General features: G+C 53.0%; 5 protein-coding genes across 5 annotated transcripts; 3 read left to right on the top strand and 2 right to left on the bottom strand.

Moving 5' to 3' along the window:
* Positions 1–282: 282 nt before the first annotated feature.
* Positions 283–1,604, bottom strand: M436DRAFT_53835 (uncharacterized protein; the record flags this gene model as incomplete). Its single annotated transcript, XM_013569154.1, has 2 exons — positions 283–1,042; positions 1,102–1,604. The coding sequence occupies 2 exons, from the start codon at positions 1,602–1,604 to the stop codon at positions 283–285; spliced, it is 1,263 nt and encodes a 420-aa protein (XP_013424608.1).
* A 1,071-nt stretch (positions 1,605–2,675) lies between these two features.
* On the bottom strand, positions 2,676–4,642 carry M436DRAFT_66430 (Rap30/74 interaction domain-containing protein; the record flags this gene model as incomplete). The annotated part of the gene is made up of 2 exons (XM_013569206.1): positions 2,676–3,284; positions 3,338–4,642. The coding sequence occupies 2 exons, from the start codon at positions 4,640–4,642 to the stop codon at positions 2,676–2,678; spliced, it is 1,914 nt and encodes a 637-aa protein (XP_013424660.1).
* A 1,058-nt stretch (positions 4,643–5,700) lies between these two features.
* On the top strand, positions 5,701–7,206 carry M436DRAFT_9222 (PAP/OAS1 substrate-binding domain-containing protein; the record flags this gene model as incomplete). Its single annotated transcript, XM_013569034.1, has 2 exons — positions 5,701–6,280; positions 6,368–7,206. Coding segments are annotated over 2 exons (1,419 nt in total), but the record flags the coding sequence as incomplete, so codon positions are not given.
* A 1,307-nt stretch (positions 7,207–8,513) lies between these two features.
* On the top strand, positions 8,514–10,072 carry M436DRAFT_84612 (DUF803-domain-containing protein; the record flags this gene model as incomplete). Its single annotated transcript, XM_013569281.1, has 7 exons — positions 8,514–8,527; positions 8,583–8,626; positions 8,678–8,794; positions 8,847–8,937; positions 8,999–9,159; positions 9,217–9,508; positions 9,559–10,072. The coding sequence occupies 7 exons, from the start codon at positions 8,514–8,516 to the stop codon at positions 10,070–10,072; spliced, it is 1,233 nt and encodes a 410-aa protein (XP_013424735.1).
* Positions 10,073–10,845: 773 nt separating this feature from the next.
* Positions 10,846–11,804, top strand: M436DRAFT_75346 (gluconate 5-dehydrogenase; the record flags this gene model as incomplete). Its single annotated transcript, XM_013569280.1, has 3 exons — positions 10,846–10,961; positions 11,024–11,332; positions 11,387–11,804. The coding sequence occupies 3 exons, from the start codon at positions 10,846–10,848 to the stop codon at positions 11,802–11,804; spliced, it is 843 nt and encodes a 280-aa protein (XP_013424734.1).
* Between the last annotated feature and the right edge of the window lie 1,910 nt (positions 11,805–13,714).

Below are 13,714 nucleotides of genomic sequence, written 5' to 3'. Positions count from 1 at the left end.
GCTGTTCCTTGCGACATACTCCTCCGATTGCAGTCACCGAAGACAAGAACTCACCGTCGTCTGTGCCAGGGAAGATGGTTTGCTTGAACAAGTCGATACAGTGTTTGTATCATGCATTTCGATTCTAAAAGTACACGCTTCCTGTGACCCTTCGCTCGCCATGCCATGTTTACCCATCTGTAAAGAGAAAGAAGACTGTGCTGGTCGCATCAAGCTCCCACACACACCTTTGTGCTTTTGTTTTTGGTCGTCATGCGTCAGAAGAATAGTTATCAAAACAAGTCATTCAATCCCGCCAGAGTCCTTTCGCTCTTCAGACCATGACCCTAATGTGCCTCCCTTACTCCCAGAACGCCTTGAATATCCGTTAGCCGCCACTTGCCTCACCATCTCCAAAAAGTCTCTCTCAAACACTTCCTTTTCCTGCTTGCTCTCGCTCTCGGAAGTAGGCAGCGCTTGGAGAGCGCTAACACCCGAAACCTTAGGACCCGTCGCAAAAAGTTGCGCTGAAGTCGCAGAGGTTGGGAGCCGATGCGAGAGTAAGCTCAGGAGCAAGAAAAGCGTCCTTGAGGCCGTAGTTGGAGAGGTTGAAGACGTCGTCGCCGCCGTCAGCCGTCCCTGCGTTCGTCGTGTAGTTCGAGTGCACGTCATCGAATTCGATGAGGTTGTCAAAGTGGCTGAGACCTGCTTCATCATCGTGGCCATACGAGTCGGCCATAAGGTCCACGAAGCTACCATGAGACTCTTGTAAAAGGTCATGATGTTCAGATGCATCAAATAGATTATAATCTGACTCCACCTTGAAGGGCTGTGTGTCTCGCTCGACCGACACTGCAGGTCGCACAACATTGCAGCAGAATGTTGTGTCGGGTCGAGCGAGATGCTTGTCCTGTGGACAGCCGAAGGGGGGAGGTGCATCTGAGAAGCCGGCGACATGGGCTCCATCTTGACCGATGGCGTCATGTAGTCTTCGTTGATGGATGAAGGTGCAAGAGATGCACGAGGGTCGATCGTGTCGTATGATGACGAAGGTGATACGATGCTGCACACGAGGTTAGATATCATGACGATGAGTAGGCAGAGTCGGACGATGGTATGCACCTTTCTTCGGGCACCTTGATATTGGCCAGTTCTTCTTGTGTGAGTTCGGGGAGACCACCAGGGATCATGTCCTTGCACTTGTCAAGGGTGACGTCCTTTTGGGCGAGTTGTTGGTGCAGGGCGTTGATCTGCTGTTTGAGGGCGTGGTTCTCGACCTCGAGACGTTCGGCTTCCTGGCGCTTGCGTTCCCGAGAGTTGTGCGCAGCGGCGCGGTTGCGCTTGATGCGTTCGATGCGACGCTGCTCCTTCTCGTCGGCCGTCTTGGCCCGCTTACGGGGCGGCAGGTTGGTCTTTGGTTCAGGGAGTGCCTGACCCCATGACTTGCGTTTCTTTGCAGGCTTGGCTGCGGATGATTGAGGGACGTGTTGGATGGAGTTGGGGGTAGCGAGGTTGGTGGTGGCCACCGTGGACGGCGTGAGGGAAAAGTCCGGAGTGTTCATGTTGAGTGGATCTGGAGTGGTTGCTGCCAGGAGGGTTGGCGGGGATAGGACTCCGTCGGCCATGATGTAGTAGAGTCGAAAAGCGACTGCCTACATCTGTGGAAAGTGAAAGCTGGCCTCTGCTTGCGCGGTTGCCTGAAAAATGACGAGATTGCCGCTCCGAGTCACACTCTGACGGACAACGAAAGGCACGATCTCACAAAGCAAGCCGAGAACTGGACACCTGGCATCTCTTTATAACTGCCCACGCTCGGACCCGCTTTCGCGTCCAACCCCTGCGTCGTCGCTCCTTCCACCTCCCGCATTTGGCTTGTACGGGGCTCAGCCTCTCTCTCAGCTCACTCCACTCCAACCGAAATCATCAATCAATAGCTCGCCCTGCCCTCATCTACGTCTGACACTGCCATACTCTCATCTCACGTCTTATGTAACCGCGTCTCGACCGCTGCCTCGTCTACCATTTCACCAACTTTACACCAAATCATAATATCTATCCCACTCTATTCCCGCCAACGGAGCCGTGCTCGTGAACCTTGTACATTCTTGTGCCATCAGCCATGTCGATCGGCGTTCGACTCGTCGCGAGTTGCGTCGTCTTTCTCCGTCCTTCCAAAGCCTTCGAGGCCCTCTTGTCCCACAACGCTGTAACTGTACACGCCCGCCTCCCCACCAACATTTTTCAGCTCGACGACTCCTTACAATCCTGCTGCCTCTCCTTACATGACTCTCAACAATCCCGCGTACTCGCTAACCGTCTGCCTGCACCATGACCCGTCAGCTGAACCAGCCAGCCACTGACGGGGAACAAAGTATAATTTTGTGTTCGTGGGTAGATGTGCACCATTTTACCCTGACGATCATACGGGGGCAGGGTCCACTTTCATCCAGCCCGCGCGATAGAGCCGGCTATCCCATCTAGCCATAATCGTAGATATACGTAATTAGAAGTATCAGGTTACGAGGTGTCAGTGCTTTGCTTATACCATTGTAAGCCGCTATCTAGAGAGAAGAAAGGGGGCAGGTATGCAAAGAAACCAAAGTTATCAGACTGCAAGCCTTCCAATCTCAATTTGGGATCTTGTTCTTGACAAGCATTAAGGGTCTGTTTGTGGCTACGCTCACGACTTGTTGTGTTCATCTAAGACAAACGAGACTACGGTCGTCGGGCTTGACTCTGGCCACACTCAACACCAATTGAATAAAGGCCCTGTTGCCGTCCTTGGTCCTGGGCACCTGCTCTCTGAACCTTGCGATCAAATCCGGAATGCTTATGCCAGTAGGGGGAACAGCGGCTCTGATCTCATCGGCGGTCGGCATAGGTACGGGACTGCCGGCGCGTGAACCGATAGGGGTCGCGTTGCCGGGCGATCCGGGGGCAGATCGAGGGTTCAGGGTCATGGGACGAGAACGTCTTTCAGTCTCTGTATCACTGCCTGAGCCGGCGAGACGTCCCATGGGCGACGCAGCTCCCGACATGTTGTGGCGGTGCTGTTTCTTCATGCGCTTGTGGTTGATTGACTCACTGCCACTGGTCTCTGACAAGTTGGGTGAGCCGGGACGCTTGAGGCTCGACATGGAGGGTTTTGGCTGGAGACCACCATGCTTCTCAGCACGGCCCGATGGAGTGTTGGCATTGGTCGACATCTGGGAGGCCTGCTTGTCTCCATTCGCCTTGAGCTCTTCTTCCTTCTTGCGTTCGTCTTCTTCACGTTGGCGCTCAATGTCCGAGTCGTCTGATTCTTCCTAGCACGGGGTTTAGATCTGTTCTGGTGAGTAGCGATAATAGCCGAACGTACCTCTTCCGAGTATGGATTGTCACTTTCGTCGTCATCATACTCGTAGTTTTTCTCAATCTTGACCAGCTTCTTACGCAGTTTCTTTGCCTTTTTCTTCTCTTCGCGCTCCTTTTTCTTCTCGAGCTGCTCCTCTTCGTACCAATCCTTCTCATCTTTGACACCCGTGCCAGCAAAGATGTTGGCTTCGTGTCGCTCCTTTTTGATCTTCGATGCGGCTTCTTTGGCCTCTTCTTCGTCATCTCCGAACAATTTGCCCTCGTCGTCGTCTTGGAATTCGTCCTCGGCTTCAAAGTCCAGCTCGTCAACGTCATCGGCAACGTCCACATTCTCGTTGTCATCGTCGTCTTCGTCCTTGACGCGGTTTTCACCTCGGGTACCCACTCTGCCTCTGGTCAGACGTTCTTGTCTTGCAAGCTCGGCACGCTTCTTCTCGCGACCGTGCTCATTGTCCATGAACCATCTGGGGTTCTTTTCTCTCTTCTCCATGAAAGCCTCGGCCTCGACCAGGGATAGCAGCGGAACGCGGCCCGTTGGGTTGAAGCGGTACCATTTCTCGATGGGAACCATTCTGAAGCTGCCATTGTCAAAGACAAACATTACGTTTGATTCGGACAGAGGCTCTTCGTATGTACCGATCCAGATATTCTTGTTTTCAAAGTCTTCCAGATGCCAGGGACGGCCTTCTTCATAGCGCAATCTGGCACGCTTCTGGGCTTCGGGTGTATCTGTAGGATAGTAGACGTCCTCGGTCTTCTTCTTGAATGGTTGGCGCTTTTTTGCCGCTGCTGCCTTGTCGGTCGGGGCGATCTGGGCCTGGGTGGCTTCTCTTTCCGCGGCCTTCTCCGCCTTGCGTATCGCCTCCTTCTCGCGCTCTTTGTCGTCTTCTGGATTGGCATCAACAGGCATGTTGGGGGTATCCTGCGGGAAACGACGATGAAGTTTGACAGGGCGCTCGAACTGTTCCTTGTCATATGGGTTGACGACGTTGTTGGAAATGAACTTGATGGCGTGGAAGCGGAGGCCTTCAAGAAGAGCCTTCTTGGTGGCCTTGAGGGGAATCTCATTGTAGGTGGAGGGATCGTCTTCAGGTTCGGGTTGTGACTGGACAGCAGTGGCAGCCAGAGGTTTGGTGGCACCAGTAAGCTTTTGCGGTGGAGGAGCCGGAGGACGCTTTGCTTGGTTGCGAGAAGGCTTGGGCGCGAAGGGGCCAGTAGGCTTTCTGCGACGGATGGCACCTTGACCGTTGTTGGGAGTAGTCGAAGGCTGTCGCGAGGCAGGGCTCACGCCTGACGGAAGAGCACTCATCGTGTCGTCCGAGTAGGCGGAGGCTTTGTTCGGCTTGTCAGGGCAGTTCTACGTCTGCATCGAATGGTGATGTGGTGATGGTGGCGCTAGTGCGTGATGGACAGAGCGCAGATCGAGACGACGGTGGGTGCGACGGCGACCGAGGTGGATGAGGACGGGGTGAGGAATGCGGATTGTCGAGTGTGGCATGTATGCAGCGACGAGCATTGCATGTCGAGAGAGTCTTCTGTCCATGTCATCGTCCAAGCGCCGCCTTGGCATCAAAATCCCCACATCTTCCATCTTCGCGCCGTCACTTTCGGCCGACTTTCACAAGTTGGCGCCTGCTTCAGCTGATATCACCCACCAGACATCCGTCGCTCGCACTGTTGAACATCTAAGATCGACAGTCTCTTCTCGATTGTCTCCGTCGTGCTTGCGAGGAATAATTCTGATGCTTCCGGATCAATTTACCGTTCCATCACACGCTCTCGCACCTGCCTAACATGGACCAAGGCAGCGACTATGCTTCGCAAAGGCTTGAGGATCAGCTTCGAAGCATGATAATGAATCACAATCCTCCCCAGCAGCATAACAGCCCTCGTCGTCTACCTCAGCCTTCGAACATGTCTCATGGTTATCCTTCGAGACTTCCTCCTGGTTTCCATGTGCCGCCGCGCACGACGCGTGCTCAGCCGCAGTGCTCTAACAACATACCAATCGACCGTCAGCAGGACTTCTCTCAATTCCTCCAACAGCATCATGTCACTGCTCCAGTCTCGCAGCCGCCTCGCTACACACCTGCCCAGACACACAATAACAACAACTTCCGTGCTAATGGTCCTCATCGCAACTATAACCCCCGTCCCATGGACCCAAACGCATATGACAGACCTCCATCTCAAGGCCCACGCTCTCATCAATCTTACCCCCAGCATCAGGGACATCACATTCATCAAAACCAGAACCACCATCAACACCAACAGCAACAGCAACAGCGTCAATTGTACCAACCTCATTCTCGACCTCAGCAGACTGGCACGACTTACTATGAACGCCAGGCCTCCTTCTTGGACTCGCTGGCTACTCAGGAGATCTCAAAGACGCAGATGCTAAATTCTGAGATCGCAATGAAGGATGCCTTCCGTATCAAGTTGCAACAAATCTTTGAAAATCTCCAATCTCCGGATCTAGAGAACCCTTTGCCTTCTGTAGAGCTCGCTAGTTTTGGCAGTCTCAGTTCCGGCTTTGCCACTGCTGGTTCGGATATGGATTTGGCCATCGTCACCTCCTCTGAGCATGACTTGAGCCAGCATTTTTCTCCGCATGAGAACGGCCTCGCCCGAGTTCTTGAAAAGCAGCTACTCGAACACGGTATTGGCGCTCGCTTACTTACCCGTACGCGTGTGCCAATCATCAAAATCTGTGAACAACCAACACCGGAACTCTTGGACGCTCTCCGGGAATCTCGCGAGAAGTGGGACAACCTGCCTGAAGACGAGAAGTATTCCACTTCCAAGCCGTCCGCCGATGAAACAAACTCCAAGAAAGGCACTACTGATACTCGAGCTCTGCCCTCTCAGCCTGAGTCTCCGAGCGAGGGCGCTCAGTCTTCCGTGCAGGATGGTGTGGTCTCTCAAGAAGAACCACCAGCAGACGGTGTCGCGTCACTTGTCGAGTCGACTCAAGCTCTACACATCGATCAGCAAGCACCCTCGGGTCAACCTTCGGTCACTTCAAAATCAGAAAACACACAACAGCCTCACCAGGAGCAGTCACAAGACAAACAGGCGAATCGTCAACGAAACGACAGAAGTTGGCGTCGCGAGAAGGCCGCTGGTCCTCTAGACTTCCCTAGTGATGGTGTCGGCATACAATGCGATATCAATTTCTTCAACCCTCTAGGTATTCACAACACCCAGATGTTGCGATGCTACTCAAAGTGCGATCCCAGAGTCCGGCCCATGGTGCTGTTCATCAAGTCGTGGGCTAAGCGAAGAAAGATCAACTCTTCCTACTCAGGCACCTTGTCATCGTATGGTTATGTGCTGATGGTCCTGCATTACCTCATCAATGTCGCACGTCCGCCTGTTCTACCCAATCTACAACACGAGGCCGAGGCTGATGGTGTACCGCCCACTATGATCGATGGTCACGAAGTTTGCTTTTTCGATAGGGAAGACATAATCGAAACTCGTGCCAGCCAAGGTGTTGTCACCCAGAACAAGGAGTCCCTCGGCAGCTTGCTCGTTGGCTTTTTCAGGTACTACGCCGTTAATTCAGGCGGTTTCTTCTGGACGCGTGATGTGCTCAGCTTGCGAACCCAGGGCGGCCTACTATCCAAGGACCAAAAGGGCTGGACGGGTGCAAAGACCGAACACAACGAGAGTAAGGAAGTGCGCCACCGCTATCTCTTTGCCATCGAGGATCCTTTCGAGACTACACACAATGTTGCGCGAACTGTCACGCACAATGGCATTGTGGCTATCAGAGATGAGTTCCGTCGTGCATGGCGCATCATTCTTGCTGTTGGTCGCAGAGATGAGCCTGAAGGCGGCCTTTTTGACGAATTGACTGAAGCCGAAGAGCAAGGACCTGCCTCGACGGCTCCACCACCAACCGTCAACAAGGTTCAGGCATATGGTCAGCAATTCCCGACGCTTGCAGGCGGTCTGGTCAACGCCGCTGCTGGACAGAAGCTTCGTTCACCAGTGCGAACTCCTGTGCAGCCAGTTCAGGTGGCTCAAGCAGCACCCCAGGCACTTGCACAAGAGCCTGCCCACTCTCAGCCGGAAGTTGCTGCTCCTGCAGCCCGTGGTAAGGGACGTCGTCAGAAGTTTGTACCCCTCAATCTTTGAGAATATCGTCCCATAATGTATCTTGTTAGCATTTCTGGGGCTGGAACGGTGTAATGGCTCGCATCTGGGGGTTTGCTGAAGATAATGATATATGACTGAGATGGGGTCTGGGTCAGAGGCAAAGGAGAATCACTCATGTCCAATGGAAGACTGGTGGATGATATAGCATCAGTGGGATCTGGGCTGGCACGTTTCGCTGAGCATGGAGTCAGCATGAGCGAATTTCGAAGGACAAGAAAATTGCATGGGCTTCACAGCTGTAACACCAATTTCGACACGAGACAAAAACTGTCGCAGAAGGGGCGCATGAGTCATGACGGGCAGCGGTATGACATGCAACAACGAAATGCCAAAGAGTACCACACGGGCGACAGCGTATATGATGATAATGGCAGTGTTCGTGAATCGATCGTGAGTGGATACAGTCAGACGAAAATAGGCACTGTTACGCGTTCTCGGAAAGCCGAGGAGAGGTTCGCGCGCGGAAGTCGCAAACGCAATGGAGAAGGCGCATGCGACTTGGCAGGAACGACCGAATGGTAGGTACTCTTTGTCTTGGGCATCAGAGGCAGGGGACGAATGGCAATAAGCGATGGCATTGAGCAATAGCGTAACTAAACACAGAATTGGATGAGTTCTTTGTAGCAGTTTCATATTCAGACAGAGATGCGGCGGGTCACAATGGACTCGGGGTTTGAGGGACGATACCTATGTCACGCCTCGTCTCGTTCGTGTCCAAGGGATCGGGGAAAGTGACAACTGCTCAGTGTGGCAGTTCCAACGGTTCAAAGGGACAGGTTGGCCAACGCCATTGCGAGCTTCAACCCCTTTGACTTTTTAGTCGCCAACAGCCTCCCATCAGCTCTAGATATCTCCCCTTTCGACGAGTCCAGTACAACCAGAGTGGGCACAAAGCTGTCTCGACCCCGATCCGACGCGAACGCCTGCACTTGGTTTTTTGTCGCAACCCGCTTTCTCCATCATCCCACCCAACAAGTCGTCGTCGAGTCGAGCACACACACAACAGACCAGCCATGGTCGAAGACAAGTGCGATTTCCTGCGCCTAGCCACCACCGTCATGTCGCTGACATTGCTCCTCCAGATACATCGGACTGGCCTTAGCCGTCGCCTCAACACTTGCGATAGGTAATGCGCCCATCCTCGAGCCCTGCGAACCCCACGGCTAAATTGTACAAGGAACGAGTTTTGTCATCACGAAAAAGGGCTTGATGCAAGCCAGTCAACAACATGGCTTTGAGGGAGACGGCTTCGCATATCTCAAGAGTCCTGTGTGGTGGTCCGGCATCATCACAAGTACGCCTACAACTGTCTTCTGCACATCTGGAAACTTGCTCACACCGTGCAGTGGTTATCGGCGAAGTGGCCAACTTTGCAGCATACGCCTTCGCACCACCGATTCTTGTAACGCCGCTAGGAGCCCTCAGTGTCTTGATTGGGTCAGTAAAGAGATGGGACCATCTATACACATGGACAAGCACGCTGACAAGGCGCATACAGAGCGGTACTGGGATCGTATTTCCTCGGCGAGAACCTGGGTACGCTGGGCAAGCTGGGGTGTGCTATTTGTCTGATCGGATCCGTCGTCATTGTGCTACACGCCCCTCCGGATAAAGAGGTGCAGACGATTGACGAGATTTTGAACTACGCTGTTCAGCCTGGTGAGTTGATGCGGCAACAAGGACTAGGCGCTGGAAGAAGCGACTGACGCAAAGCAGGCTTCCTCTTCTACGTGTTGCTGGTCATTGTCTTCTCGACTGTCATGATCTACCGCGTGGCCCCACGTTATGGACGCAAGAACCCGCTGATCTATATCTCCATCTGCAGCACTGTCGGATCCGTTTCCATCATGGCCGTCAAGGGTGTCGGTATTGCCGTCAAGCTGACCTTTGCCGGGTACAACCAGTTCACTCACCCCAGCACCTATGTCTTTATTCTTGTCACAGTGGTCTGCATCCTGACGCAGATGAACTACTTCAACAAGGCCCTGAGTCAATTCAACACCAACATGTATGCTGATCTCCTGTATCTACCATCCGACCCTGTGCTAACCATTCCAGTGTCAACCCGCTGTACTACGTCACCTTCACCACCTGCACTCTTATCGCATCCTTCATCCTCTTCCGAGGCTTCAACACCAGCGACGCTGTCAACACGATTTCGCTTCTGTGCGGTTTCCTCACAATCTTCACTGGTGTTTATCTTCTCAACCTCTCGCGCGAAGACCCCGAAGGTCACAGTCACATGCAGCTGAACGGAAATGGCAGCCGCTTTGATCTGGACGGCATCCCTACCGATCCCATGTCTGGACCCCTCACCCGTCGCTCCATGCAAGCTCGCCGCAGCTCCGAAGCTCAACACCGCCGTTCGAACAGCCTCAATCTGTCTTTTGCTGGCAGAAGATCCGGTGATCACGATCGAGAAGCGTTGATGCACAACTACGATGTGGAGGCGACCAATGGCGGTTTCAGCCTCGGCGATCTGGCCGACAGCGATGATGAGGGTGCACCGCGGCAAAATGGAAAAGCAAAGGTTTCACACGAGCGTCTCAGCTTCAACAAGACAGGCAGGTGATGACTTGTGTGTCAGTCTGAGGAAAAAGTCGCGAGCTCCATTCGCTTCTTTTGTGGCCGTCTTCTTGGAGCAGGCTGCATGAGTGGGTGTGCTGCAACGATCGAACGACGAAAAGATTTCTTTCGCATTTCAGGGGCGTTTATTTGCTTTGTAATTTGGGGGGGTTGACATGATAGGACGAAGTCATGGTTACTTTGGAAGAAAGCTGTCACAGCAGCCGGTGGACGGAGGCTTGATACCCCGTGAGTGGTTTTGGTTCTTTAGACTGGGCACAAAAGTGGGTGTATTCGGGAACGATGCCTGGATGGCTCGAGAGCTCTTGTTCTCTCTTGGCTTGGAGAGACTTGTACATAGATGAAAGCTCATACGAATCGTGTCTAATTTGAACGATTGCTCGGCCAGAAGCGTGAGACTTTGTGAGTCGCAGGCTTCGTAAACACGAACATCGATCGGTGCTACTTCCTCTCACCCCGACGGAACAAGCTATCTTGAGTTGGAATTATGTATCATGTGAGGTTGAGTTGTTCTGTCACGATCCGGATATAGAATGTCTTGATAAGACTCAGCGTGACTGCTCGAGGATGAGTACACGCAAGAAACAGGGTGCTTCCCTCAGCGAAGAGTGATGCCAAGACTTTGATCAGATGCCTCGGTAGGTCTGTCTCCACATTCTGCTCCGCATCCGCGGCTACTCCGTACTGTGATGCAGTCCATATATTTGCACCTCCAAGACTCTCTCATCATTACCATCAGTACCATAATATCAAGCCAAAATGTCGGCCGAAGCAGATGTCAAGCTCGAGGACTTCTCGTCCATCTTCTCCCTGAACCAAAAGGTGGCTGTCGTGACTGGCGGATCTCGAGGTCTTGGTCTCCACGCTGCATCGGGGTGGGTAGCCATGTGTTACACCTGTAGTGGATCGATTGTCTGACCGAGTCACATGCATATAGTCTCCTCCAAGCCGGATGCTCCAAGGTCTTCATCTCATCCCGCAAGGCCAAGGCTTGTGAGGAAGCATGCGATGCCCTCAACAAGCTGCCTGGCATCAAGGGCAAGGCCATCTCCGTTCCCGCCGACATCTCAAAGGTCTCCGAGGTTGAGCGTCTAGCAGCAGAAGTTGGAAAGCACACGGATCATGTGGATATCTTGTTTGCCAATGCAGGCGCAACCTGGGGTGCTCCGTTCGACAAGCATCCGGCCGAGGCCTTTGCCAAGGTCATGGACCTCAACGTCAACAGTGTCTTCTACTGCATTCAGAAGTAAGCACTCCGGCAAGCTTCGCATCTTGGCTGTCGACTAACACGTCTGTTCAGGTTCGCCCCGCTGCTCGAGAAGAATGCTTCATTGAAAGACCCCTCTCGTGTGCTCGTCACAGCGTCTGTTGCCGGCATAGGGATTGGTTCGTTGGGGGACAATGCAACCCCAGGATACAGTGCCTCCAAGGCCGCAGCTCTTCATCTTACTCGCAACCTGGCTGTCGAGCTAGGTCCCCGAGGCATCCTCTGCAACAGCATTGCGCCTGGCTTCTTCCCAACAAAAATGGCCAATGGCTTGATGGCTCTGACTGGTGGTACACAGGCTCTGGCCGATGCGAACCCCAACAAGAGATTAGGTAAACCTGAAGACATTGCTGGTACCGTTGTATATCTCTGTTCAAGGGCAGCCAGTCATCTGAATGGCGCCCACATCGTCATTGACGGTGGTAGTATACTCGGCCGCTCCAAGCTGTGAGGGGAATACAATCACTTGCATTGGCATCTATGTATCCTGCCTTCTATCATACTGTCTTGGCTTCAAAGTGGTGTGCTGCCGTGTAATTCGTCTGGAGGGCTTGTCGTTGCGTACAGAGACCGTCATGCCCGTATCCGGCCAACAAGGCCTTGACTGGCAGCACGGCGTGACGGGAACATGAAGGGTAGCCACCCACTTTGCCGTGGACACCGTGTCTCTAGCTTGCCCATCATCGAGACAACGACACCGCCATCATGCCAGCCTCTTTCACCCATGTCATTGTTACATTGCCCCTCGTTCATTGGAATGCACGTCACACGGATACCGGGAGCCGCACTGCAGCAACATCACCCATTCCTGGGGGATGCGCACTTTCCCTTCCCAATCTTGACAGCGTTGACTGAGATCTAGGCACCTTCCTGGAGGATCAGGCTAAAGTACCGGACTTGCAGCTCATTGCAGCATCTGAAACAACACAGCTTACTCACCGCACTTGAGGGGAAGAGCAATAGCTTCATCTATACCTACAAGCACCCTCTAAATCTCCGCAATGTCTCCTCTGACTTGACGTGCAGCCGCTGTAACGTTATGCATCTGCAATTCACTCAACGTCTCTAGATAATGGGACCTGCAGATGTATCGTATCGGCCCTGTCGTGCTCTTCTGGTTCCTGCAACTCGGACATTGGCAAGCAAGCAATCGGCATCCTCAGCCATCATCCTACTTGAGGGTGGTGTTGCGGCAGTGTGGGCGTACCTGCCTAGTCAATTGACTGGATGGGTTCCTGATGCCGAAGACAAGCCATTTCGTGTCTATATCACTCGCTTTTGCTCGCCCGCACCAGCCACTGCAAGTAGGTGCGACCTATGGTTGTTCAGCTTGTTCTTGACAAGAAGAATATCGTTGTGGCTTGCATCATTCCTTCATTCTTGAGACATTTACCCGCGTCTATTAATGCTGACGCGCGCGTTTACGGTGTTGGTACCCGTCTGTCATCATGTACATACCCCTCGAGTTGTCGATAAACAATTCGGGTCAAAATTCCCTCCAAAATCGACGGTATTGATGGAATGCTTTGCACATCAAACCTGCGCAACAGACCTGCAGGCCGCGGCGTCTGATGAATGTCATTTTTGTGGTGGCGCGATTGCACCCGGCTGGAGAGCCCGGATCCTTGTCAACTTCGTGTAACACAAGACCTCACGGACCACTTGTGCGGCTGGACGACAGACCCCATGACGGACCATAAGTGACGAGAGAACATTTGTTTTCTCATCAGTTGATACGTCTGGATACAATAGTCCATCAGATGGATGTTCTGGATGTGAAATTTCCTTTCGTTGTTGAAATAGGGCTTCATACATTGACACATGCTAGAACCCGTCTGTCTCGAGAATAGTCTTGATACACGGGAACAACAGGAATCTGGCTGTTGGAACCATATCAGAAACAACTCAGCCAGCATCCGCGCCTGCTCAATCCGGACAATGCCAGACAAGTTCTGTGTCCCCGTCGATCGCGCCTAAGTAGCCCCTGCACTGATCACGGTGCTCTATGGCAGCAGCTCGAGACGACCTCCATAACAGTACCAGGAGTCTTTCGTCCAAGCAATTCCTCTACCAGATTTTGAGAGCTCGGTCCCTGATCTGTGCGCAGGGTCGCTGTGCATGTCATTGGTGTCACCCACCTCCAGATCACACACTCAACAACAGCTTTCTGGCAAGCCTGGTAGTCTCTTGGAGATCTGAGGATCATTCCTGCTAAGCGGCTTTTTTTCTGGGACTCTCTAGTAGCGCCTGGTGGGGACGGTCTGCGTCTTGTCCAGCCGATTCTGATCTGATGTTTCCCTGCCTGAGCTGAGTTGTTTGAAGCCAACTGTCGGTGGGGGAGGTATGGCTTCAGGAGCCTTT

This window comes from Aureobasidium namibiae (assembly GCF_000721765.1).
Source record: "Aureobasidium namibiae CBS 147.97 unplaced genomic scaffold scaffold_16, whole genome shotgun sequence".
In the NCBI taxonomy this organism is placed as follows: Eukaryota; Fungi; Ascomycota; class Dothideomycetes; order Dothideales; family Saccotheciaceae; genus Aureobasidium; species Aureobasidium namibiae.
Note: the sequence above shows the minus strand (reverse complement) of the source record. Positions and strands in the feature narration are given on the sequence as shown.